Source organism: Lithobates pipiens, unplaced genomic scaffold (genome assembly GCF_037356315.1).
Source record: "Lithobates pipiens isolate NorthernLeopardFrog02 unplaced genomic scaffold, aLitPip1_a1.2 Scaffold_23, whole genome shotgun sequence".
In the NCBI taxonomy this organism is placed as follows: Eukaryota; Metazoa; Chordata; class Amphibia; order Anura; family Ranidae; genus Lithobates; species Lithobates pipiens.
The window spans coordinates 323009263-323033121 of record NW_027507785.1 but is presented as its reverse complement, the minus strand read 5'-3'; the positions used below and the strand labels follow the sequence as shown (position 1 = coordinate 323033121).

The 23859-nt window shown below is 46.2% G+C and overlaps 1 protein-coding gene across 1 annotated transcript in view; it reads left to right on the top strand.

The window, feature by feature from the left end:
• USP24 (ubiquitin specific peptidase 24) overlaps positions 1-23859 on the top strand; it is a gene marked incomplete in the record, with an annotated part of 216339 nt that overhangs the window by 106582 nt on the left and 85898 nt on the right. The window contains 4 exon segments of the mRNA XM_077450643.1: positions 4118-4229; positions 22200-22276; positions 22704-22844; positions 23033-23086. Of these exon segments, the coding sequence (XP_077306769.1) occupies positions 4118-4229; positions 22200-22276; positions 22704-22844; positions 23033-23086 (384 nt within the window).

Here is a 23859-nt window from a genome sequence, read left to right as displayed (position 1 = left end):
TAATTCTGTACTCCAATGTCTTTTTAATGTATATGTAATAAATTAACATGAATTTTTAGTATATTTTGTGTATACCATTGTTATATTTTGCACCGCTAAAAATTCCCCTCCTTTATTCCCTTACTCTTTATAACATATTTATTGGGGGATGAGGTGCCTAACCTGATTAGGTGTCACTGGGGTATTGGACTAAATCATTTCCAACAAACCTATCATATTTGCCTCCACTGTGCAGCTCGTTTTGCACTGAGTGGCCCCCGATCCTGGTCTTCTGGAGTCCCTCGATGGCTCTCGCGGCTCCTCCCCACATCAGATAACCCCCTAGGAGAAGCGCTCTCCTGGGGGATTACCTTGCGGACGCGCTCCAGCATTTGTTGTCCATAGAGGCCAAATGCAGTACTCGGCCCGCGTCTTTGCATTTGTTTGACATCAGTGGGAGCCAATGGCTGCGCTGCTATCAATCTATCCAATCAAGAGCTGAGAACCCCGGGCTGAGAGAAGAGCGCATCCCTGTGGGTCAAGTTCCAGGGCTCTGGTAAGTTTAATCGGGGGGGGCTGGGGGGGGGGGGGGCAGTCACTGCCAGGTGCTTTTTCACCTTAAAGTGGTTGTAAACCCTTACAAACCACTTTGACCTAAAGGTAAGCCTAGATTAAGGCTCACCTGTAGGTTCAAGAAATATCTCCTAAACGAGAAAAGAACTGAAAATGGGTCAAATAACGGTGAAGTGGTCCAATCCCTATATACTTATCAAAAAAAAGGCTTCCCCCTGAATGGGTGGGAATTTAAATGACCATCAACTCCGGACACAAATGGACACAATAATATACAATTTTTATTCATAAATTACACAGTGTACATAATATTACCAGGAAGTACAAATGGGCTAAACAATGTCCTCCTGGTGTATTAATAAACAAACATATATACAGAACAAAATATGATTAAAACAATGCTTGTCCTATATCACCCACACCCGACGCGTTTCCAGTTGCTGATAATTCAGAACCTTCATCAGGGGTGAACAAACTTGATGATATAGCAATCTAGTGAGGTGTAAGTTCAAGGATCAAAATGCCTGCCATTTAGAAAAATATAAGTATGTCTGTAGAGTACTTCAAATACTATCGAGATGTCAACCAAGTACAGGATGTCCTGCAAATTACTTCCAGATCAGTTAGACGGATTCTATGGCAAGGGGGGTTTTTTGTTTCTATGTGAGACATTAATTGGAACAAACAATGGCTATCTGGATGTTTCAAGTCCACCTTCATGTGTGTGTCAAGCTGAATTAGCATGTATATGACTTGCACCCAGGGTTGCCTTGTCCCATTCCCATGAAAATAAGCCCAAAAGGAAAACTGGAAGCTGTAGTCCAACCACAAATTACAAACGGCAAAGCAGTCCTCTATGTGCAGGACATCCTGTACTTGGTTGACATCTCGATAGTATTTGAAGTACTCTTCAGACATACTTATATTTTTCTAAATGGCAGGCATTTTGATCCTCGAACTTACACCTCACTAGATTGCTATATCATCAAGTTTGTTCACCCCTGATGAAGGTTCTGAATTATCAGCAACTGGAAACGCGTCGGGTGTGGGTGATATAGGACAAGCATTGTTTTAATCATATTTTGTTCTGTATATATGTTTGTTTATTAATACACCAGGAGGACATTGTTTAGCCCATTTGTACTTCCTGGTAATATTATGTACATTTGTGTAATTTATGAATAAAAATTGTATATTATTGTGTCCATTTGTGTCCGGAGTTGATGGTCATTTAAAATCCCACCCATTCAGGGGGAAGCCTTTTTTTTTTATAAGAAATATCTCCTAAACCTACACGGTTTAGGAGATATTTAAAAAAAAGACAGGCACTGCTGTCTACAGCGTGCAGGCGCACTGAGCATGCCACTGCTAACGGCGATATGCCGTTAGTGGCGGCTTCCGTGCGCATGCGTGGGAGTGACGTCATCACTGCTCCGGCGCCGTGAGTGGCCGGAGCAGCGATACCTGGAAGAAGATGGATGCTTCGTGCTACAGGGGACATCGGTGACATCGCTGGCTCCTGTGTCAGGTAAGTAACACATAAATGGGCTACTATGCAATGCATAGTAGCCCATTATGCTTTACCTTTGCAGGGAGACAAAGAGGAAGTAACACCCATTGGGGGGGGGGGGATGCAAACACCCTTTTGGGTGAAGTTCCGCTTTAACCTTTTCGCTGTCAGAGCCGTTTTGCATTTTTTACACACGTTAAAAAAATTATTTTAGCTCTAAAGATGATGTAAAACCCCCAAACGTTATATATTTTATGCACGCAGACACCCTAGAGAATAAAATAGTGGTAGTTCCAATTTTTTTTATGTCACACGATATTCCCCCAAAGGTCTAGAAAATGCTAAATTTCAGTAAAAAAAAAAAAAAAACAACCTAAAGTGAATTTATTGATGAACAAACGCAATAAATTACTCCCTTTTTTTGGTAAAATTATGAGGTTGCGCCAAAAAAAATTGATACCCAACAGGCCTTAAAATTGTGGTGACAACTTCAGTATCCTATATTTTCCCATAGGCAACACTTCAAAAGCCCACTAAGAGATATCAGTTTAGTGTTACGGAGTAGGTCTGGTGCTAGAATTATTGCTGTTATTCCGGCGTGAGTGGCGATATGTAACGTGTATCACAATCAACGTTTTCATGGGTAGGCACCCCCCTCGCATTGTTCACGTTCGCACATGCATATATGTGGAGGTGGGGGGATTTTATGTGCTTGGGGTGCAACTTAAATTTTTTGCAAAACAAAAAAAAAAAAAAATAAAGATTTTTAGTGACAGGTTCTCTTTAAGCACTTCAGCCCTGGAAGATTTTACCCCCTTAATGACCAGGCCATTTTTTGCTATTTGGCACTGCGTCGCTTTAACTGACAATTGCGCAATCGTGCAACACATACCCAAACGGAATTGATGTCCTTTTTTTTTCCCCCCACAAATAGAGCTTTGTTTTGGTGGTATTTGCTCACCTCTGCGGTTTTTATATTTTGCGCTATAAACAAAAAAAGAGCAACCATTTTGAAAAAAAAAAAAAGCTATGTTTTTTAGTTTTTGCTATATATATAATAAAATCACTGCTATATATAATAAATATCCCCAAAAAAAAGTCTTCATCAGTTTAGGCCGATATATATTCTTCTACATATTTTTAGTAAAAAAAAATCGCAATAAGTGTATATATAAAAAAAAAAACATCTACAAAATAGGGAACATGGCATTTTTTTTTTTTTTTTTTTTTTACCAGTAATGGCAGTGATCTCCGATTTTTATCGGTATTGCGGCGGACAGATTGGACACTTTTGACACTATTTTGGGACCAGTGACAATTATACAGCGATCAGAGCTAACAATAGCCACTGATTACTGTATGACTGTCATTGGCAGGGAAGGGGTTAAACACTAGGGGGCGATCAAGGGGTTAACTGTGTTTCCCTCAGCGTGTAGGGAACACAAACGGGGGGAAATGCCTTGTTTACATTTCACTGTCCTGCCTCTCCTTGTCGCAATGGCTGGCCGCCGGCGGACATCGAGCCCGCGGTGTGCGCGTGCCCCCTCTCCTTTCTTAAAGGTACGTCCCTCTGCGCAGGAGAGCCATTCTGCCGACGTATATGTCGGCAGCGGTTGGGAAGGGGTTAATGAGATGTGCAGGGTCTAAAAGAACCTGCATGTCTCCTTTTGGACTCCACTGAATGTTTTGCAATGCAGATCGCATCACAAAACATTCCTTCCTGGCTGAGCTAGCCCGGGGACACCTAGTTGCTGACCCGGAAGTGACATCATGGACGTTGCTTTCCAGGTCAGAGGAAGAAGGGGAGGAGAGCGGACAGTCAGCAGCACTCTGCTCACGGAGCTATGAGAACTGAATGAATCGGCGGTGTTCGATCGCTCGGTTCTTGGTGTTAGATGCTCCGGGGGGACAGATGCAGCATCCACCTAGGTAAGTATATAAGCCACCTTGCTGTAAACTGTGAAGTTTCTACTAAGGCGCCATCTAATTAAGATAAACTGACCCATAAACTCCCAACACGCACAGACCTGAGTGACTGGTTTCCTTTCCTGGCAGATGTGTTTCGAGTGGTTCACGAAGGGGCAGCATGACCTGGAGAGCGACGTCCAACAGCAACTATTCAAGGAGAAAATCCTCAAGCTGGAGTCCTATGAGATCACTATGAATGGTATGAGATCAGCACTTTAATCACTGCAAACAAGGAATACAAGTTTAACACAAAATGATATGCACACTGCATGTTATTGGCAAGTTGTAGCATTGTTGTCATTGGGTTGGCATTGTATTTTATCCGTATGTTCCTTGTGGGGCCCTGTGCTTTGGAGGATGGAGACACAGCTGAAAGTAGAAGGGGGTAAGGTTCTCCCTTTGTGTCCCTCTGCACAGGAGGCCAGTGTTGTGTTTTTTAGCTTCGTACCCTAACAAGTGTGATGTTCCCGTTTTGCACTGACACACGCTTTGTTAGGATGTTGGGTTTTCATACAGTGCCTTGCGAAAGTATTCGGCCCCCTTGAACTTTTCAACCTTTCGCCACATTTCAGGCTTCAAACATAAAGATATAAAATTTTTATTTTTTGTGAAGAATCACCAACAAGTGGGACACAATTGTGAAGTGGAACGAAATCTATTGGATTTTTGAAACTTTTTTAACTAATAAAAAACTGAAAAGTGGGGCGTGCAAAATGATTCGGCCCCCTTGCGTTAATACTTTGTAGAGCCACCTTTTGCTGCGATTACAGCTGCAAGTCGCTTGGGGTGTCTCTATCAGTTTTGCACATCGAGAGACTGAAATTCTTGCCCATTCTTCCTTGCAAAACAGCTGGAGCTCAGTGAGGTTGGATGGAGAGCGTTTGTGAACAGCAGTTTTCAGCTCTTTCCACAGATTCTCGATTAGAGGTCGACCGATATATCGGCCGATATTTGCCGTTTTTTAAATAATCGGCATCGGCCGATTGTGCTGATAAAAAGCCGATTTAGAACTACAGCAGGACTTTGAAATGACTTCTGTAATAGAAGTCAGTGTAAGTTGCCTGAGTCGTCATAGAAACCTCTTTCCTCCTCTCTGGGCAGGCTGCCAAGAAAAGAACAAAATGATACAATGTTTACACTTCAATGAATGAAATCATCTCTGTGTGTAGAAGTTCTCAGTTTAACCATTTAAAGACTAAATCTTTTCTGACACTTGTTGCTTACAAGTAAAAATCCTGTATTTTCTGCCAGAAAATCACTTAGAACCCCCAAAAATTATATATATTTTTTTAGCAGAGATCCTAGGGAATAAAATAGCGCTTGTTCCAATATTTTATGTCACACGGCATTTGCACAGAGGTCTTTCAAATGCATTTTTTTGGGGAAAAAATACACTATTTAAAAAATAAAAATAAAATAAAAACCGTAAAGTTAGCCCGTTTTTTTTTTTTTTTTTGTCCAAAAGTTTTGACTACCTGTTTTTATTTAATACATAGGTTTTTGTTTTTTTTTATCTAAATCATACATACAAGTAAACTGGAGGTTTGTTTTGTTTAATAAATGTTTAAATGTAAGAAATTTTCTGTATCACTTATGAAGACTGCTTTCACACTGGAGCGGGCAGGTGTTGATGGTAAAACGCAAGTTTTAGCGGTCTTTACCATCATTTTAGCGGTGCTATTTGGCTGCTAGTGGGGCACATATAACCCAGCTAGCGGCCAAGGAAGAGGTTAAATGCGCCCATGAAGCACCGCTGCCAAATCGCATTGCATGCCCTTCGGCAGTGGTGCCCATTCATATCAATGGGCAGGAGTGGTGGAGGAGCGGTATACACCACTCCAAACGTGCCGCTTGCAGGACTTTTTTTTTTAAGATCCTGCCAGCGCATCGCCTCAGTGTGAAAGCACTCTGTCTTTTACACAGACTGCAGGGGAGCCATTTTGCAGGCACTTTACAGGCGCTATTTTTAGCCCAAAAGCGCCTGAAAAACACCCCAGTGGGAAAGGTGTGTTAGATCAAGGGGGATTAAAAAAAAAATAATAATGTATAAAAAAATAAAGAAATAAAATAAAATCGGCCTAACATATCGGCCCAAAAAAATCGGCATCATATATCGGCTATCGGCCGCCATGATTTCTAAATATCGGCATCGGCCAGAGAAAAACCCATATCGGTCGACCTCTATTCTCGATTGGATTCAGGTCTGGACTTTGACTTGGCCATTCTAACACCTGGATACGTTTATTTGTGAACCATTCCTTTGTAGATTTTGCTGTATGTTTGGGATCATTGTCTTGTTGGAAGATAAATCTCCGTCCCAGTTTCAGGTCTTTTGCAGACTCCAACAGGTTTTCATCCAGAATGGTCCTGTATTTGGCTGCATCCATCTTCCCCTCAATTTTAACCATCTTCCCTGTCCCTGCTGAAGAAAAGCAGGCCCAAACCATGATGCTGCCACCACCATGTGTGACAGTGGGGATGGTGTGTTGAGGGTGATGAGCTGTGTTGCTTTTACGCCAAACATATCGTTTTGCATTGTGGGCAAAAAGTTTGATTTTGGTTTCATCTGACCAGAGCACCTTCTTCCACATGTTTGGTGTGTCTCCCAGGTGGCTTGTGGCAAACTTTAGACGAGACTTTTTATGGATATCTTTGAGAAATGGCTTTCTTCTCGCCACTCTTCCATAAAGGCCAGATTTGTGCAGTGTACGACTGATTGTTGTCCTATGGACAGACTCTCCCACCTCAGCTGTAGTTCTCTGCAGTTCATCCAGAGTGATCATGGGCCTCTTGGCTGCATCTCTGATCAGTCTTCTCCTTGTCTGAGCTGAAAGTTTAGAGGGACGGCCAGGTCTTGGTAGATTTGCAGTGGTCTGATACTCCTTCCATTTCAAAATGATCGCTTGCACAGTGCTCCTTGGGATGTTTAAAGCTTGGGAAATCTTTTTGTATCCAAATCCGGCTTTAAACTTCTCCACAACAGTATTACGGACCTGCCTGGTGTGTTCCTTGGTCTTCATGATGCTCTCTGCGCTTTCAACAGAACCCTGAGACTATCACAGAGCAGGTGCATTTATACAGAGACTTGATTACACACAGGTGGATTCTATTTATCACCATCAGTCATTTAGGACAACATTGGATCATTCAGAGATCCTCGCTAGTGATGGCCGAACGGTTCGCCCGGCGGTCGTTTCGCGGCGAATTTCCGACTTTCGCCGTCCGCGGGTTCGAACGCCTTTTTCCGTCGTTCGCCCCGGCGGACTTACGTGTTTAATGTATACAAGAACTTTAACCTTTCGTGACACGTTTATCATGTGTTACAGGACAACCAATTGAGACATGACAGCTCATGGACACTTGGACATTCCCCCTAACCTATAAATACACCCGATCCGGTGGCCATTTTACATTCTTTCTTCTGTCACTGTAGGGAAAGGATCCTGTGTGGAGTAGGGACAGAGAAAACGCTAGCTATTTGGTACACAAAAGTTCTTTTCAGGACTGGTATAGGTGTTAGGTCAGCAGCCTGAGTTTCTTTTGTCAGTTTAGATAAAGGGACAGAGCGCTGTATGCTGCTATTTTAGGGACAGCTCAGCCAGATTAGTCTTTCTTCATCATCATCATCATCATCATCATTAGCTGTTACTATCAGGTCCACAAAAGAGCTGTTCCAGCTAATCGTTCCAGCCTACTCTTTTTTGCCAATTTGTATAGGGACAGGCAGGAAGCAGTGTGTCAGGCAGTGAGGATAATTTTAAAGACTTGCTGTTACTATTAGTTCCACAAAGGTTCTTTTCAGGACTGGTATCAGTGGTACGGTAATAGGCTTGTACACGTATAATATTCTTTCTTCCAAATATAGAAAGAATATTATACTTGACTGCTGCCCTTCTGCTGCAGTCTGCTAATCATTCACAACTCACTTGTTCCACAAAGCTCTTTATCAGGACTGGTAACTTGGTCTGTCTAGGGTGCTACGGTACATAGGCTTGGGTGCGGTACAGTCTGCTGTTCTGTAAGGACCGCTATCGGTCCACAATAGATAGGGTTGCCGTGCACTACTGCTGACCGCTGCCCTATACTGCAGCAGTCCTTCAGCGGTATAGGGACTGACGCACAGTCTGCTAAACACTAATACACAACCTGCTTGGTCCACAAAAGTTCTTATAAGGACTGGTAACTTGGTATAGGGTGCTACGGTACATAGGCCTGAGTGCGTTACAGTCTGCTGTTCTGTAAGGACCGCTATCGGTCCACAATACATAGGGTTGACGTGCACTACTGCTGACCGCTGCCCTATACTGCAGCAGTCCTTCAGCGGTATAGGGACTGACGCACAGTCTGCTAAACACTAACACACAACCTGCTTGGTCCACAAAAGTTCTTATAAGGACTGGTAACTTGGTATAGGGTGCTACGGTACATAGGCCTGAGTGCAGTACAGTCTGCTGTTCTGTAAGGACTGCTATCGGTCCACAATACATAGGGTTGCCGTGCACTACTGCTGACCGCTGCCCTATACTGCAGCAGTCCTTCAGCGGTATAGGGACTGACGCACAGTCTGCTAAACACTAATACACAACCTGCTTGGTCCACAAAAGTTCTTATAAGGACTGGTAACTTGGTATAGGGTGCTACGGTACATAGGCCTGAGTGCGTTACAGTCTGCTGTTCTGTAAGGACCGCTATCGGTCCACAATACATAGGGTTGCCGTGCACTACTGCTGACCGCTGCCCTATACTGCAGCAGTCCTTCATTGGTATAGGGACTGACGTACAGTCTGCTAATCACTAACACACAACCTGCTTGGTCCACAAAAGTTCTTATAAGGACTGGTAACTTGGTATAGGGTGCTACGGTACATAGGCCTGAGTGCGTTACAGTCTGCTGTTCTGTAAGGACCGCTATCGGTCCACAATACATAGGGTTGCCGTGCACTACTGCTGACCGCTGCCCTATACTGCAGCAGTCCTTCAGCGGTATAGGGACTGACGCACAGTCTGCTAAACACTAACACACAACCTGCTTGGTCCACAAAAGTTCTTATAAGGACTGGTAACTTGGTATAGGGTGCTACGGTACATAGGCCTGAGTGCAGTACAGTCTGCTGTTCTGTAAGGACCGCTATCGGTCCACAATACATAGGGTTGCCGTGCACTACTGCTGACCGCTGCCCTATACTGCAGCAGTCCTTCATTGGTATAGGGACTGACGTACAGTCTGCTAATCACTAACACACAACCTGCTTGTTCCACAAAAGTTCTTATAAGGACTGGTAACTTGGTATAGGGTGCTACGGTACATAGGCTTGAGTGCGGTACAGTCTGCTGTTCTGTAAGGACCGCTATCGGTCCACAATAGATAGGGTTGACGTGCACCACTGCTGACCGCTCACCTATACTGCAGCAGTCCTTCAGCGGTATAGGGACTGACGTACAGTCTGCTAATCACTAACACACAACCTGCTTGTTCCACAAAAGTTCTTATAAGGACTGGTAACTTGGTATAGGGTGCTACGGTACATAGGCTTGAGTGCGGTACAGTCTGCTGTTCTGTAAGGACCGCTATCGGTCCACAATAGATAGGGTTGACGTGCACCACTGCTGACCGCTGCCCTATACTGCAGCAGTCCTTCAGCGGTATAGGGACTGACGTACAGTCTGCTAATCACTAACACACAACCTGCTTGGTCCACAAAAGTTCTTATAAGGACTGGTAACTTGGTATAGGGTGCTACGGTACATAGGCCTGAGTGCGTTACAGTCTGCTGTTCTGTAAGGACCGCTATCGGTCCACAATACATAGGGTTGCCGTGCACTACTGCTGACCGCTGCCCTATACTGCAGCAGTCCTTCATTGGTATAGGGACTGACGTACAGTCTGCTAATCACTAACACACAACCTGCTTGTTCCACAAAAGTTCTTATAAGGACTGGTAACTTGGTATAGGGTGCTACGGTACATAGGCTTGAGTGCGGTACAGTCTGCTGTTCTGTAAGGACCGCTATCGGTCCACAATAGATAGGGTTGACGTGCACCACTGCTGACCGCTCACCTATACTGCAGCAGTCCTTCAGCGGTATAGGGACTGACGTACAGTCTGCTAATCACTAACACACAACCTGCTTGTTCCACAAAAGTTCTTATAAGGACTGGTAACTTGGTATAGGGTGCTACGGTACATAGGCTTGAGTGCGGTACAGTCTGCTGTTCTGTAAGGACCGCTATCGGTCCACAATAGATAGGGTTGACGTGCACCACTGCTGACCGCTGCCCTATACTGCAGCAGTCCTTCAGCGGTATAGGGACTGACGTACAGTCTGCTAATCACTAACACACAACCTGCTTGGTCCACAAAAGTTCTTATAAGGACTGGTAACTTGGTATAGGGTGCTACGGTACATAGGCCTGAGTGCGTTACAGTCTGCTGTTCTGTAAGGACCGCTATCGGTCCACAATACATAGGGTTGCCGTGCACTACTGCTGACCGCTGCCCTATACTGCAGCAGTCCTTCATTGGTATAGGGACTGACGTACAGTCTGCTAATCACTAACACACAACCTGCTTGTTCCACAAAAGTTCTTATAAGGACTGGTAACTTGGTATAGGGTGCTACGGTACATAGGCTTGAGTGCGGTACAGTCTGCTGTTCTGTAAGGACCGCTATCGGTCCACAATAGATAGGGTTGACGTGCACCACTGCTGACCGCTCACCTATACTGCAGCAGTCCTTCAGCGGTATAGGGACTGACGTACAGTCTGCTAATCACTAACACACAACCTGCTTGTTCCACAAAAGTTCTTATAAGGACTGGTAACTTGGTATAGGGTGCTACGGTACATAGGCTTGAGTGCGGTACAGTCTGCTGTTCTGTAAGGACCGCTATCGGTCCACAATAGATAGGGTTGACGTGCACCACTGCTGACCGCTGCCCTATACTGCAGCAGTCCTTCAGCGGTATAGGGACTGACGTACAGTCTGCTAAACACTAATACACAACCTGCTTGGTCCACAAAAGTTCTTATAAGGACTGGTAACTTGGTATAGGGTGCTACGGTACATAGGCTTGAGTGCGGTACAGTCTGCTGTTCTGTAAGGACCGCTATCGGTCCACAATAGATAGGGTTGACGTGCACCACTGCTGACCGCTCACCTATACTGCAGCAGTCCTTCAGCGGTATAGGGACTGACGTACAGTCTGCTAATCACTAACACACAACCTGCTTGTTCCACAAAAGTTCTTATAAGGACTGGTAACTTGGTATAGGGTGCTACGGTACATAGGCTTGAGTGCGGTACAGTCTGCTGTTCTGTAAGGACCGCTATCGGTCCACAATAGATAGGGTTGACGTGCACCACTGCTGACCGCTGCCCTATACTGCAGCAGTCCTTCAGCGGTATAGGGACTGACGTACAGTCTGCTAATCACTAACACACAACCTGCTTGTTCCACAAAAGTTCTTATAAGGACTGGTAACTTGGTATAGGGTGCTACGGTACATAGGCTTGAGTGCGGTACAGTCTGCTGTTCTGTAAGGACCGCTATCGGTCCACAATAGATAGGGTTGACGTGCACCACTGCTGACCGCTGCCCTATACTGCAGCAGTCCTTCAGCGGTATAGGGACTGACGTACAGTCTGCTAAACACTAATACACAACCTGCTTGGTCCACAAAAGTTCTTATAAGGACTGGTAACTTGGTATAGGGTGCTACGGTACATAGGCTTGAGTGCGGTACAGTCTGCTGTTCTGTAAGGACCGCTATAGGTCCACAATAGATAGGGTTGACGTGCACCACTGCTGACCGCTCACCTATACTGCAGCAGTCCTTCAGCGGTATAGGGACTAAGAGTTTTGTCACAGGGTCATTTAAAAAATGACATGCAGAGGAAGAGGCAGGCCCTTCCGCAGGGGTGGTAGGGGTAGGGCAGGAGCAACAGGCTTGAGCCAAAGTGGGAAGTTGCAGAAGGTGCGTTCAATTACTTTAAAGGATGCACCAGACTTGGTTGAGTGGCTCGCTCAGCCTTACTCTTCTGCACCCTCCTCATCCTCTCGATCTGCACCCTCTTCTTCACTCTCTGCTATGTGCACCCCCAAAGACACTACCACCAACAACACGACCACCACCACCACCACCACATACCTTCCGCTTGAGTCACTGGAATTATTTTCCGATCCATATCAAGAGGACATTTCTGATGCGCAGCCACTCTTGGTATTGGATCAGGAAGAGGAGGTAGCAACAAGCGCTACTCAGCAGTCTGACGCCAGTACCCAGATCAGCCCAAGGAGGAGGTTGGTCCCCGGTGTTGCTGCCTACTCTACTTATAGCGGTGGGGAAGGTGACGTTGATGATGACGTGTCTAGTGATGTCACGTGGGTGCCCACAAGAGAGGAAGAGGAGGGGAGTTCAGAGGGAGATATGGACCAGCAGATAGGGAGGAGAAGCAGCAATGACTTACATTGCACAGCAGGGACAAAGCAGACTGCAAATGTATCAGGAGCGAGTCATCGACCATGTACGGTCACATCTGGCGCTCCCAGGACACCGGCACATGGCTCCGCAGTGTGGGCTTTTTTTAACGTGTCCGCTGCTGACAATAGCGTTGCCATCTGCAATCTTTGCAGTCAACGCGTTAGTCGCGGTAAGCCCAATACTCACCTAGGGACGACCGCCTTAAGAAGGCACATGAGCAGCCATCACCGAGCCCAGTGGGAGCAACGGAACACACAAAGCCACACTGCAGGCTCTCACCGTCCAGCCTCGTCTTCTACTTCTCCTTCTCCTCTCTCCTCACAATTGTCCTCCACTCCACCTTCCATCACGCCAAGCTCACATTTTTCTGCAAAAAGGCAGGCTTCCGTGGGCCTAATGTTTGAGCGTAAAAAAATGATGACGCCGGATAACCCTCTTGCCCAACGGTTGGCGGCTGGCTTGTCAGAACTCATAGCCCGCCAACTACTGCCATATAAACTGGTGGACTCGGAGGCCTTTCGCAAATTTGTGGCCATTGGAACACCACAATGGAAGGTCCCAGGAAGGAAGTATTTCTCAGAGAAGGGCATCCCAGAGCTATATGGCCATGTTCAGCGGCAAGTGAATGTATCTCTGGCACACAGTGTCGGTGCCAAGATACATCTGACCACAGACACGTGGTCTAGCAAACACGGGCAGGGAAGGTATATCAGTTTTACTGCCCACTGGGTGAACCTTCTGACGGCCGTCAAGCATGTAACCCGTGGCACCCGTGTAGATTTGGTTTTACCGCCACGGATTGCATGCAGGCCTGACTCTTCTTCTCCTCCTCCTACTCCATCCTCCTCCCTCTCCTCCTCAGCTGCCTCCTCCTTTTCCGCTGCTAGCGTCTCTTCCACTGCACCGCCCAAGCTCCCCAGAACCTATTCCACATGCCAGGTGAGACGTTGCCATGCCGTGCTGCGTCTGTTGTGCCTGGAAGCAAAGAGCCACACTGGCCCGGCACTCCTTTCAGCTTTGCGTTCACAGGCAGATGAGTGGCTAACACCGCTCAATTTGACAGTTGGTAAAGTGGTGTGTGACAACGGTGCCAATCTGCTTAGCGCATTGAAACAGGGCAAAATCACGCACGTGCCGTGCATGGCACACGTCTTAAACTTGGTCGTGCAGCGATTCCTTGTCAAATACCCTGGGGTCCAGGACATCTTGCGGCAGGCAAGGAAAATCTCGGCTCATTTCAGAAGATCTTACACGGCCATGGCTCGCCTTGCTGACATTCAGCGGCGACACCATCTGCCGGTCAGACGTCTTATTTGCGATTGCCCGACGCGATGGAACTCAACCTTCTATATGCTTGATAGGCTGCTCCAGCAGAAACGTGCAGTTAACGTCTACCTGTATGAACTCTGCGAAAGAAACGGTTCTGGGGAGCTGGGTTTTTTTTCACCGCGCCAGTGGCTGCTCATGCGCGACACATGCAGACTTCTGCGGCCATTTGAGGAGATCACCAAACTGGTCAGTCGCAGCCATGGCGCCATCAGTGACATGGTACCTTATGCCTTCTTTCTGGAGCGTGCATTGCGTCGTGTCATTGATCAGGCTGTGGAGGAGCAGGAGCGGGAAGATGAGGAAGTCGCAATGCTGGATGAATTCCCAGGGGGGGCTACTCTATCTGAGACAAGTCAACAACAGGAGTCTGATGAGGAGTCAGAGGAGGATGGTGCCGGGGCGGATGAGCAGGAGCAAGAAGAGCATGCTTTAAACCTTTCTGGGATCCCTGTTGTGCGAGGATGGGGAGAGGAGAATGAAGAGGACGACATTATCCTGGATGATGAGCAGGAGCCAGGCCACCACACCGCTTCCACTTTAGTGCAAATGGGGGCCTTCATGCTCCAGTGTTTTAATAGGGACCCCCGTATAAAAAGCATGAGGGTCAAGGACCAGTACTGGGTGGCAACGTACTTAGACCCCCGGTACAAACACAAAATGGCGGAAATGTTACCGCCGTCGCAGAGGGCTGTCAGAATGCAGCACTTCCAGGCCTTGCTTCGAGAAATGCTGCATTCTGCTTTTGCGTGCGCTGGCAGAGGAGCAATTCCCACTCCCAGAGAAGGATTTGCGGGTACCAATCCAACAGCGCCTGCAAGAAGAGGCCGGTTTGAAGATGTGTTGGTGACTTCGGATATGAGGTCATTCTTTCAGCCGACCCATCGACAGGTGTCATCCGGATCCAGCATCAGGGAACGCCTAGACCGTCAGGTGTCCGACTACATTGGGTTAACGGCTGATGTGGACGCTCTGAGGAGTGATGAACCCCTAGACTACTGGGTGGGCAGGCTTGACCTCTGGCCAGAGCTTGCCCAATTTGCAATCGAACTGTTGGCTTGCCCCTCATCCAGTGTCCTGTCCGAAAGGACGTTCAGCGCAGCAGGGGGGATTGTGACCGATAAGCGTACTCGCCTAGCTCACCACAGTGTTAACTACCTCACATTTCTAAAAATGAATGAGGCATGGATCTCGGAGGAATTCAACACATGTGATCAGTAGACCATGTATATGTCTATAAACAATTTTTGGAATCAAGCACACAGACCTTCTTAATTCATTTGGCTCACTTCCCTGACCCAAAAAAGCACACCGTACTATATGCCCCTACCCTCCTCTTTGAAGAGGTTGAGTGGTGTCATATTTCTACTGGGGCTGCTTATTATGAGGGGTTCCCACCATCCCTGTGCTGTGCTGACTTCCTCCTGGGTGTTCTTATTATGAGGGGCTCCCACCATCCCTGTGCTGTGCTGACTTCCTCCTGGGGGTTCTTATTATGAGGGGATCACACCATCCCTGTGCTGTGCTGACTTCCTCCTGGGGCTGCTTACGGTGCTGCTGTCAGCGCTGTATGTCACGGAGCTGCTGTCAGCGCTGTATGTCACGGAGCTGCTGTCAGCGCTGTATGTCACGGAGCTGCTGTCAGCGCTGTATGTCACGGAGCTGCTGTCAGCGCTGTATGTCACGGAGCTGCTGTCAGCGCTGTATGTCACGGAGCTGCTGTCAGCGCTGTATGTCACGGAGCTGCTGTCAGCGCTGTATGTCACGGAGCTGCTGTCAGCGCTGTATGTCACGGAGCTGCTGTCAGCGCTGTATGTCACGGAGCTGCTGTCAGCGCTGTATGTCACGGAGCTGCTGTCAGCGCTGTATGTCACGGAGCTGCTGTCAGCGCTGTATGTCACGGTGCTGCTGTCAGCGCTGTATGTCACGGAGCTGCTGTCAGCGCTGTATGTCACGGAGCTGCTGTCAGTGCTGTATGTCACGGAGCTGCTGTCAGTGCTGTATGTCACGGAGCTGCTGTCAGCGCTGTATGTCACGGAGCTGCTGTCAGCGCTGTATGTCACGGTGCTGCTGTCAGCGCTGTATGTCACGGAGCTGCTGTCAGCGCTGTATGTCACGGAGCTGCTGTCAGCGCTGTATGTCACGGAGCTGCTGTCAGCGCTGTATGTCACGGTGCTGATGTCAGTGCTCTGTATTACGGTGCTGCTGTCAGTGCTCTGTATCTCCTGCACCCTCTTGTTTGCCTACCCTGGTCCCTGACCTTCCCTCTCCTCCATTGCCTTCATTAGCTCCATAGTCCTGAATTGTCAGAACAATTTCCCAAATAAAAAAAAAATGCTTGTAGTTATCGATCCCAAATTCACCTCATACATGTATTATGCTATTGTCCAGGTGGTGGGACTACGTGCTACCCCCTAATAATTACCCCGTGGCCGCAAATTCGACCTAAAGGTTTGCGAAATTCGCCTCCCATTGAAGTCAATGGAGCCCGCGGCGAACGGTCGTTTTCGCGAACGTTTGTGTCCGTTCGCGTTTCGCGTTCGCGAAACGTCCCGTCGGAAGTTCGTCCATCACTAATCCTCGCTGAACTTCTGGAGTGAGTTTGCTGCACTGAAAGTAAAGGGGCCGAATAATTTTGCACGCACCACTTTTCAGTTTTTTATTTGCTAAAAAAGTTTAAAAAATCCAATAGATTTCGTTCCACTTCACAATTGTGTCCCACTTGTTGGTGATTCTTCACAAAAAATTAACATTTTATATCTTTATGTTTGAAGCCTGAAATGTGGCAAAAGGTTGAAAAGTTCAAGGGGGCCAAATACTTTCGCAAGGCACTGTATGTAAAGCGGAGTTCCACCGAAAAGTGATTCCTCCCCCCTCCTCCGGTGCCACAATTGGCACTATTCAGGGGGAGGGGGTTGCAGATACCTGACTAATACAGGTATCTGCACCCACTTCCGGGAATAGACTCCCACGGGAGTCGCGCCCCTTTCCGCATCCCCCCCCCCTTCCCGCTGTCTCCTGGGAAACACACAGGTCCCAGGAGATAGCGGGGACCACTTACGACCCGCAGCGCCACTCGCGCATGCGCACTAGGGAACCCGGGAAGTGAAGCCGCAACGCTTCACTTCCTGATTCCCTTAATGAGAATGGCAGTGGAAGCACCCGAGAGCCAAGCGATTGCTCGGATACTTCTGCCGACATCGCTGGACCCTGGGACAGGCAAGTGTCCATTTATTAAAAGTCAGCAGCTGCAGTATTTGTAGCTGCTGGCTTTTAATTTTTTTTTTTTTTTTTTTTTTTTTTTTTTTTTTTAGGTGGGCCTCCTCTTTAAGCAGAACTCCCAAGAATCAAAGTAATTACCCTCACTTACCCCTGAATTATGTGCGCTCTTCATTTATCTTAAGACCCCTTTCACACTGAGGCATTTTTCAAGTGTTTTTGTGCTAGAAATATTACCTGTAAAGCTCCTGAAAGCTGCCTCCCATTCATTTGAATGGGTACTTTCACACTGGGGCGGTGCGCTTGCAGTTAGAAAAAGTCCTGGAAGCAGCATCTCTGGGGTGATTTGGGGCCCCTGCCCATTGCATTAAGGCACAATAAAGGTTGTATGCAGAGAGGTGCATGATACCTCCTGGGCTTAGCTCTGTTTATATCTGACCTTTATAGTATTCCCCAGAAGGTAGTTATCGCTGTAAATCCCGGGGGGAGCCACACTGATCCTTTTAGAGCTCTACATCTCTTGAGCAGGAAGGTCGTTGCAGCTGCTGTGCCCTCCCCTCCTGAACACATTCACAAAATAAAATACAAAGGCTTCTGTGAATGGGAAGCAGAGTGGGGAGGGGTGGGCATAACTCCTGTGTGTGCTTCTCTCCTTTCAGATCCCCCGAGTGTCTGTCAGCAGAGCAGTAAACCTGTCAGATGTAAATAATAGGCCCAGGAGATGTCACGCAGCTCCTTGGACTTAACACAAGTGGCTGAATTCCTGAAATTCAGCTTTAAATTATGTAATGTAGCAGTTATGACCACTCCAGTCCCTTTTTTTTTTTCATGTGGTATGGTGGTAGGCAAGGAGCAGCAGCGCAGGGACTACATGCCCCAGAGGTCTGGGTGGTTGTAGCTGCTTTATGCGTGTCTGCTGCACTGTTTGGGCCAATAGAAAAGGGCGCTGGCTGCGACAGCTGTGTCATTACACCAGCCCAGTAGTACTGAGAGTGACAGCTGGTTGCGACAGGAAAGGGCTGCTGAGGATCGGTGTCACTTAGCAGGAAGTTCCTCAAAGCTATTGTTGGAGGAGGGTACACCAAGATGACCTGCATGCAGAACATGGAGCTGTAATGCACAAAGAGAAAAGTGAAATTAGGACTCCACTGCAGTAAAGGTGGGGGGAAAAAAATAAAGCTCCGATTTGAAGTATACAGTGCATCCGGAAAGTATTCACAGCGCTTCATTTTTTCCACATTTTGTTATGTTACAGCCTTATTCCAAAATGGATTCAATTCATTATTTTCCTCAAAATTCTACAAACAATACCCCATAATGACAACGTGAAAGAAGTTTGTTTGAAATCTTTACAAATTAAAAAAAAAAAAATGCTGCCAGGTACATAAGTATCACATCCTTTGCCATGACACTCAAAATTGAGCTCAGGTCCCTCCTGTTTCCACTGATCACCCTTGAGAAGTTTCTACAACTTGATTATTGGAGTCACCTGTGGTAAATTCAGTTGAGTGGTAATGATTTGGAAAGGCACACACCCGTCTATAGAAGGTCTCACAGTTATCAGTGTATGTCAGAGCACAAACCAAGCCATGAAGTCCAAGGAATTGTCTGTAGACCTCCGAGACAGGATTGTATGGAGGCACAGATCTGGGGAAGGGTACAGAAACATTTCTGAAGCATTGAAGGTCCCAATGAGCACAGTGGCCTCCATCATCCATGAATGGAAGAAGTTTAGAACCACCAAAACTCTTCCTAGAGGGGACCATCTGGGCTAACTAAGCGATCGGGGGGAAAAGGGCCTTAGTCAGGGAGGTGACCAAGAACCCAATGGTCACTCTGACAGAGCTCCAACGTTTCTCGGTGAAGAGAGGAGAACCTTTCAGAAGAACAACTAGAGTGGCCAGACAAGAGCCACTCCTCAGTAAAAGGCACATGACAGCCCACCTGGAGTTTACCAAAAGGTGCCTAAGGGACTCTCGGACCATGAGAAACAAAATTCTCTGGTCTGATGAAACAAAGATTGAACTCTTTGTCCTGAATAGCAAGCGTCATGTCTGGAGTAAACCAGGCACCGCTCATCCCCTGGCCAATACCATCCCTTACAGTGAAGCATGGCGGTGGCAGCATGATGCTGTGGGGATGTTTTTTCAGTGGCATGAAATGGAAGACTAGTCAGGATAGAGGGAAAAATGAATGCAGCAATGTACAGAGACATCCTTGAAAACCTGCCCGAGATCTCAGACTGGGGTGAAGGTTCATCTTCCAACAGGACAACGACCCTAAGCACACAGCCAAGATAAGAAAGGAGTGGCTACCGGACAACTCTGTGAATGTCCTTAAACTGGCCCAGCCAGAGCCCAGACTTGAACCCGATTGAACGTCTCTGGAGAGATCTGAAGATGGCTGTGCACCGACGTTCCCACATCCAACCTGATGGAGCTTGAGAGGTCCTGCAAAGAAGAATGGGAGAAACTGCCCAAAAATAGGTGTGCCAAGCTTGTAGCATCATACTCAAAAAAGACTTGAGGCTGTAATTGGTGCCAAAGGAGCTTCACCAAAGTATTGAGCAAAGGCTGTGATACTTGGGTTTTTTTTTTTTTTTTATATAAATTTGCAAAAATTTAAAATAAATTTTTCACGTTATCATAAATATTGTAGAGTTTTAAAAAATTAACCCTTTCATGACTAAGCCCATTTTTGAAATTTGGTGTTTACAAGTTAAAATCCATATTTTTTGCTAGGAAATTACTTGGAACCCCCAAACGTTATATATATATATATATATATATATATATATATATATATATATATATAATTTTTTAGCAGAGACTCTACAGAATAAAACGGCGATTGTTGCAATATTTTATGTCACACGGTATTTGCGCAGCGGTGTTTTAAACGCAACTTTTTGGGAAAAGGGAACTCTTTCATGAATTTAAAAAAAAAAAAAACAGTAAAATTAGCCCAATTTTTTTGCATAATGTGAAAGATAATGTTACGCCGAGTAAATAGATACCAAACATGTCACACTTTATAATTGCGCGCACTCGTGGATTGACGACAAAGTACGGTACCTAAAAATCTCAATAGGCAACGCTTTAAAAAAAAAATTATTTACCAGGTTAGCGTTACAGAGGAGGTCTAGTGCTAGAATTATTGCTCTCGCTCTGATGTTCGCGGCGATACCTCACGTGTGATTTGAACACCGTTTACATACGCGGGCGCGACTTCCATATGCGTTTTCTTTGCTTCGCAGGGACAGCGGGCGCTTTAAAAAAAATTTTTTTATTTATTTTAAAATGACTAAATTTGTTTTAAAAAATAAAATAAAAATTTGATCACTTTTATTGCTGTCACAAGGAATGTAAACATCCCTTGTGACAGTAATAGGTGGTGACAGGTACTCTTTATGGCGGGATCGGGGGTCTAAAGGACCCCCCACCCCTCCTTTACACTTCAATGTATTCAGATCACCGAAAACTGCGATTCTGAATACCGTATATTTTTTTTAAAACCGGCGCCATTGGCAGTCGAGTAAATGGGAAGTGACATCATGACACCGCTTCCGTGTTTACTGTGAGGAGACTGGAACGAAGCCGATTACGGCTTCATTCCAGTCCCTCCCCAGCAGCCGGAGGCATCGGAAGTGGAATCGGTGCTGCCGATCGAGCGGGAGCACCGGTAACAGCGGCGGTTGTTATGGCTGGATAGCCAGTCGCCCGCTGAAAAAAACGGTACCGGGATGATGCCTGCAGGTGCGGGCATCATCCCGGTATAACCCCCGGAAGCCGAGTACGCACATCTGCGTACGCTCGGCGGGAAGGGGTTTAATTTAATCCATTTTGGAATAAAGCTGTAACATAAAATGTGGAAAAAGTGAATCGCTGTGAATACTTTCCTGATGCACTTTGGGCAAAAACAAAATTCAGTACATCGCAGCATGCCCATTTTCTTATGGTTTATCGCTAAATATGGTGCCAGTACATATTCCTGTTGGTATGCTAGAAATCCACCGGGCACCTTAATTACTGCGGTTAGCTTACAACTCTGCAGTGCTAAAATACCGAGCAGTGTTGGCAACCTTTGGCCGGTTATGCTCTGGCGGTCTACAGAAACACCCCTTATGCAGATGGGAGGGAGGGGTGCTCTGTAGACCAGCTTGCAAAAGCTAGGCAGGGCTCACTACACTGCTTGGGATTTCAGCATTGTCTGCTCACTATAGGAAGTGGGGAGATCACTGGATTTCTGGCAAAATCAACAGGAAATGTTCTTTACTTGCAGCCTTTGTAAAGAGGGAGAGCTCAGATAAATGTGCATGTATTGTGGAGATGCACCGAATCTGAATTTGTGTCTTATGATCTTGCCCAGGCAGGGGCCGTCTTTAATATTGATTGGACCCTGGGCAAAAAATTTCTTGGGGGACCCCCCTCCCCCAATGCAATTTTTGACTCTCCACCTGCTCTGACACATACAATAAAGAGCAGCTAGACTTAAAATCGGATTACTTCATCAAATCAGGCAGCGGTTACAATTGGTTGCCAGCGGATACAGCATATCATTACTGCTTACTGACTGATTGCTAGAGGTTACAGCGCACATTACGGCTCACTGATTAGTTGCTAGAGGGTACAGCAAATTATTTCTGCTTAATTGGTTGCTAGAGATTACTGTACAGTATTACTGCTCACTGATTGATTGCTAGAGGTTACAGCACATCATCTCCATCTCTAATCTACATATGAATGCTACCTTTATTTACATATGAATTGCATTTATTTACATGTAAACACAGGGTCTGCAGGTGAGTCACCTGTACACAACAATAAGGCAGAGCTGAGCAGCATTAGTACCAGCACTTCACACTGAGATACTGGGACACAGCACATGACTAAATCTCGGAAGGACAAGGGAATTTAAATTGGGATAGTTGGCAAGTATGAGGCAGCTGATTTGGGCCCCACAACAATGACAGGGCCCGGGGCAGCTGCCCCTTTTGACCTGCCTTAAAGACGGCCATGTGCCCAGTTATACACTTCAACGACAAGATAAGTGTTAACTGGGGCTTTGAACGGGAGGATGGGACATAGGATATCTAAGCAATGATTTGGATGTTGATTTATTTTTTGTACGTCACTTTTCAGGTTTCAGCCTCTTTAAAACCTTTTTTGAAAATGTAAATCTTTGCGATCATCGGTTGAAGAGGCAAGGTACTCAGCTGGTGAGTATTGTTTGCCAAAAAGTTCCTGTTTTGTTGGTTACATGAGTCAATTGCTCACTTTTATACTGCTCCTTCTGTCAGTCTGAAGGATGAAATGCAGGATTAAAGTTATTAGAAACCTTTTTTTTTTTTCCCAATAATAAATATGTTATAGTGCCTTGAAAAAGTATTTACACCCCTTGAGATTTTCTTCATACAACTGTTCCAAGGGGTTTCGGATATTTTTATTTATTGATCTATATGCACATTATTGTTACATTCAATACAATGTATACTTTTTATACTAAATCTTTTGGTCTGTCTATAATAGACCCCTAGGGGTTTCAACCGTGCCTGCTGCATTAGGTTTTCTTCTTTGTTGCTTTATATTGAGTGACTTCACATAAGATTAAATTCAACGACTCGTTTTCTCTCCTCCTCCTGGAAGCACGTGGAGAAGTTGGAGTTAATTGGAATGGATTTCATATGGAAAGTTGCAGTCGAATCTCCGGATGAAGAGATTGCCAATGAAGCAATACAGCTGATAATCAACTATAGCTACATCAATCTGAACCCCAGGCTGAAGAAAGTAAGTGCCAGCCCACAGATCAGAGTATAAAAATGTCTCGTCTGCCTCTTACAACCAATCAAATTTCTTTCCTATTTTTCTAACCCTCCCTAGAAGGATTTGAATTGGGGGCAACAAAGTCTGTGTTTCAAGTTTGGTATTCGTAATGTTAATAAAAGCTGTTTTTTATTTTTATTTCCCCTATGCAGGATTCAGTTTCTTTGCACAAGAAATTTATTGCAGATTGCTACACTAGATTAGAGGTAAGAATGCTATGATTATGGGGAAGTGTCTTTGATTGCTGTGTCCCTGGGATAGAGCGAATCACGCAGGGTAAAGAGGCAATCGCAGTGGCCCTTTATCATGTGATCAGCTATGTCCAGTCACAGCTGGTCACGTAAAAAGATTTGCCGGTTATCGACTCTCCTTTCCTCAGACCGAGACTGCTTGTGGGGAAAAGCAGAGCCGCTCTATCAGGGCACAGAGAGTACAGCATTTGCACTGATAATCAGGGCCTTCATTATCAATGCAGCCCCATCATTGTCCGTCAATGCAAGCCTTGTCAGAGCCTGTCGGTACAAGCCAGGTTAGTGCCCCATTAGTGCCATCAGTGCCTTCATTATCAATGCAGCTCCATTAGTGCCCCTCAGTGCAAGCCTTGTCAGAGTCCGTTGGTGCAAGCCTCGTTGGTGCCCCAATATCAATACAGTGCCATCAGGGCTTTCATTATCGAAGCAGCCTTATTAGTGCCCCTCAGTGCAAGCCCCATCATTTTTCGTCAATGCAAGCCTTGTCAGAGCCTGTCGGTGCAAGCCCTGTCCGTGCCCCATTATCAATGCAGTGACATTAGTGCCATCAGTGTCTTCATTATCAATGCAGCCCCATTAGTGCCCCTCAGTGCAAGCCCCATCGTCCGTCAATGCAAGCCCTGTCAGAGCTGTCGGTGCAAGCCTTGTTGGTGCCCCATTAGTGCCATCAGTGCTTTCATTATCAATGCAGCCCTATTAATGCCCCTCAGTGCAAGCCTTGTCAGAGC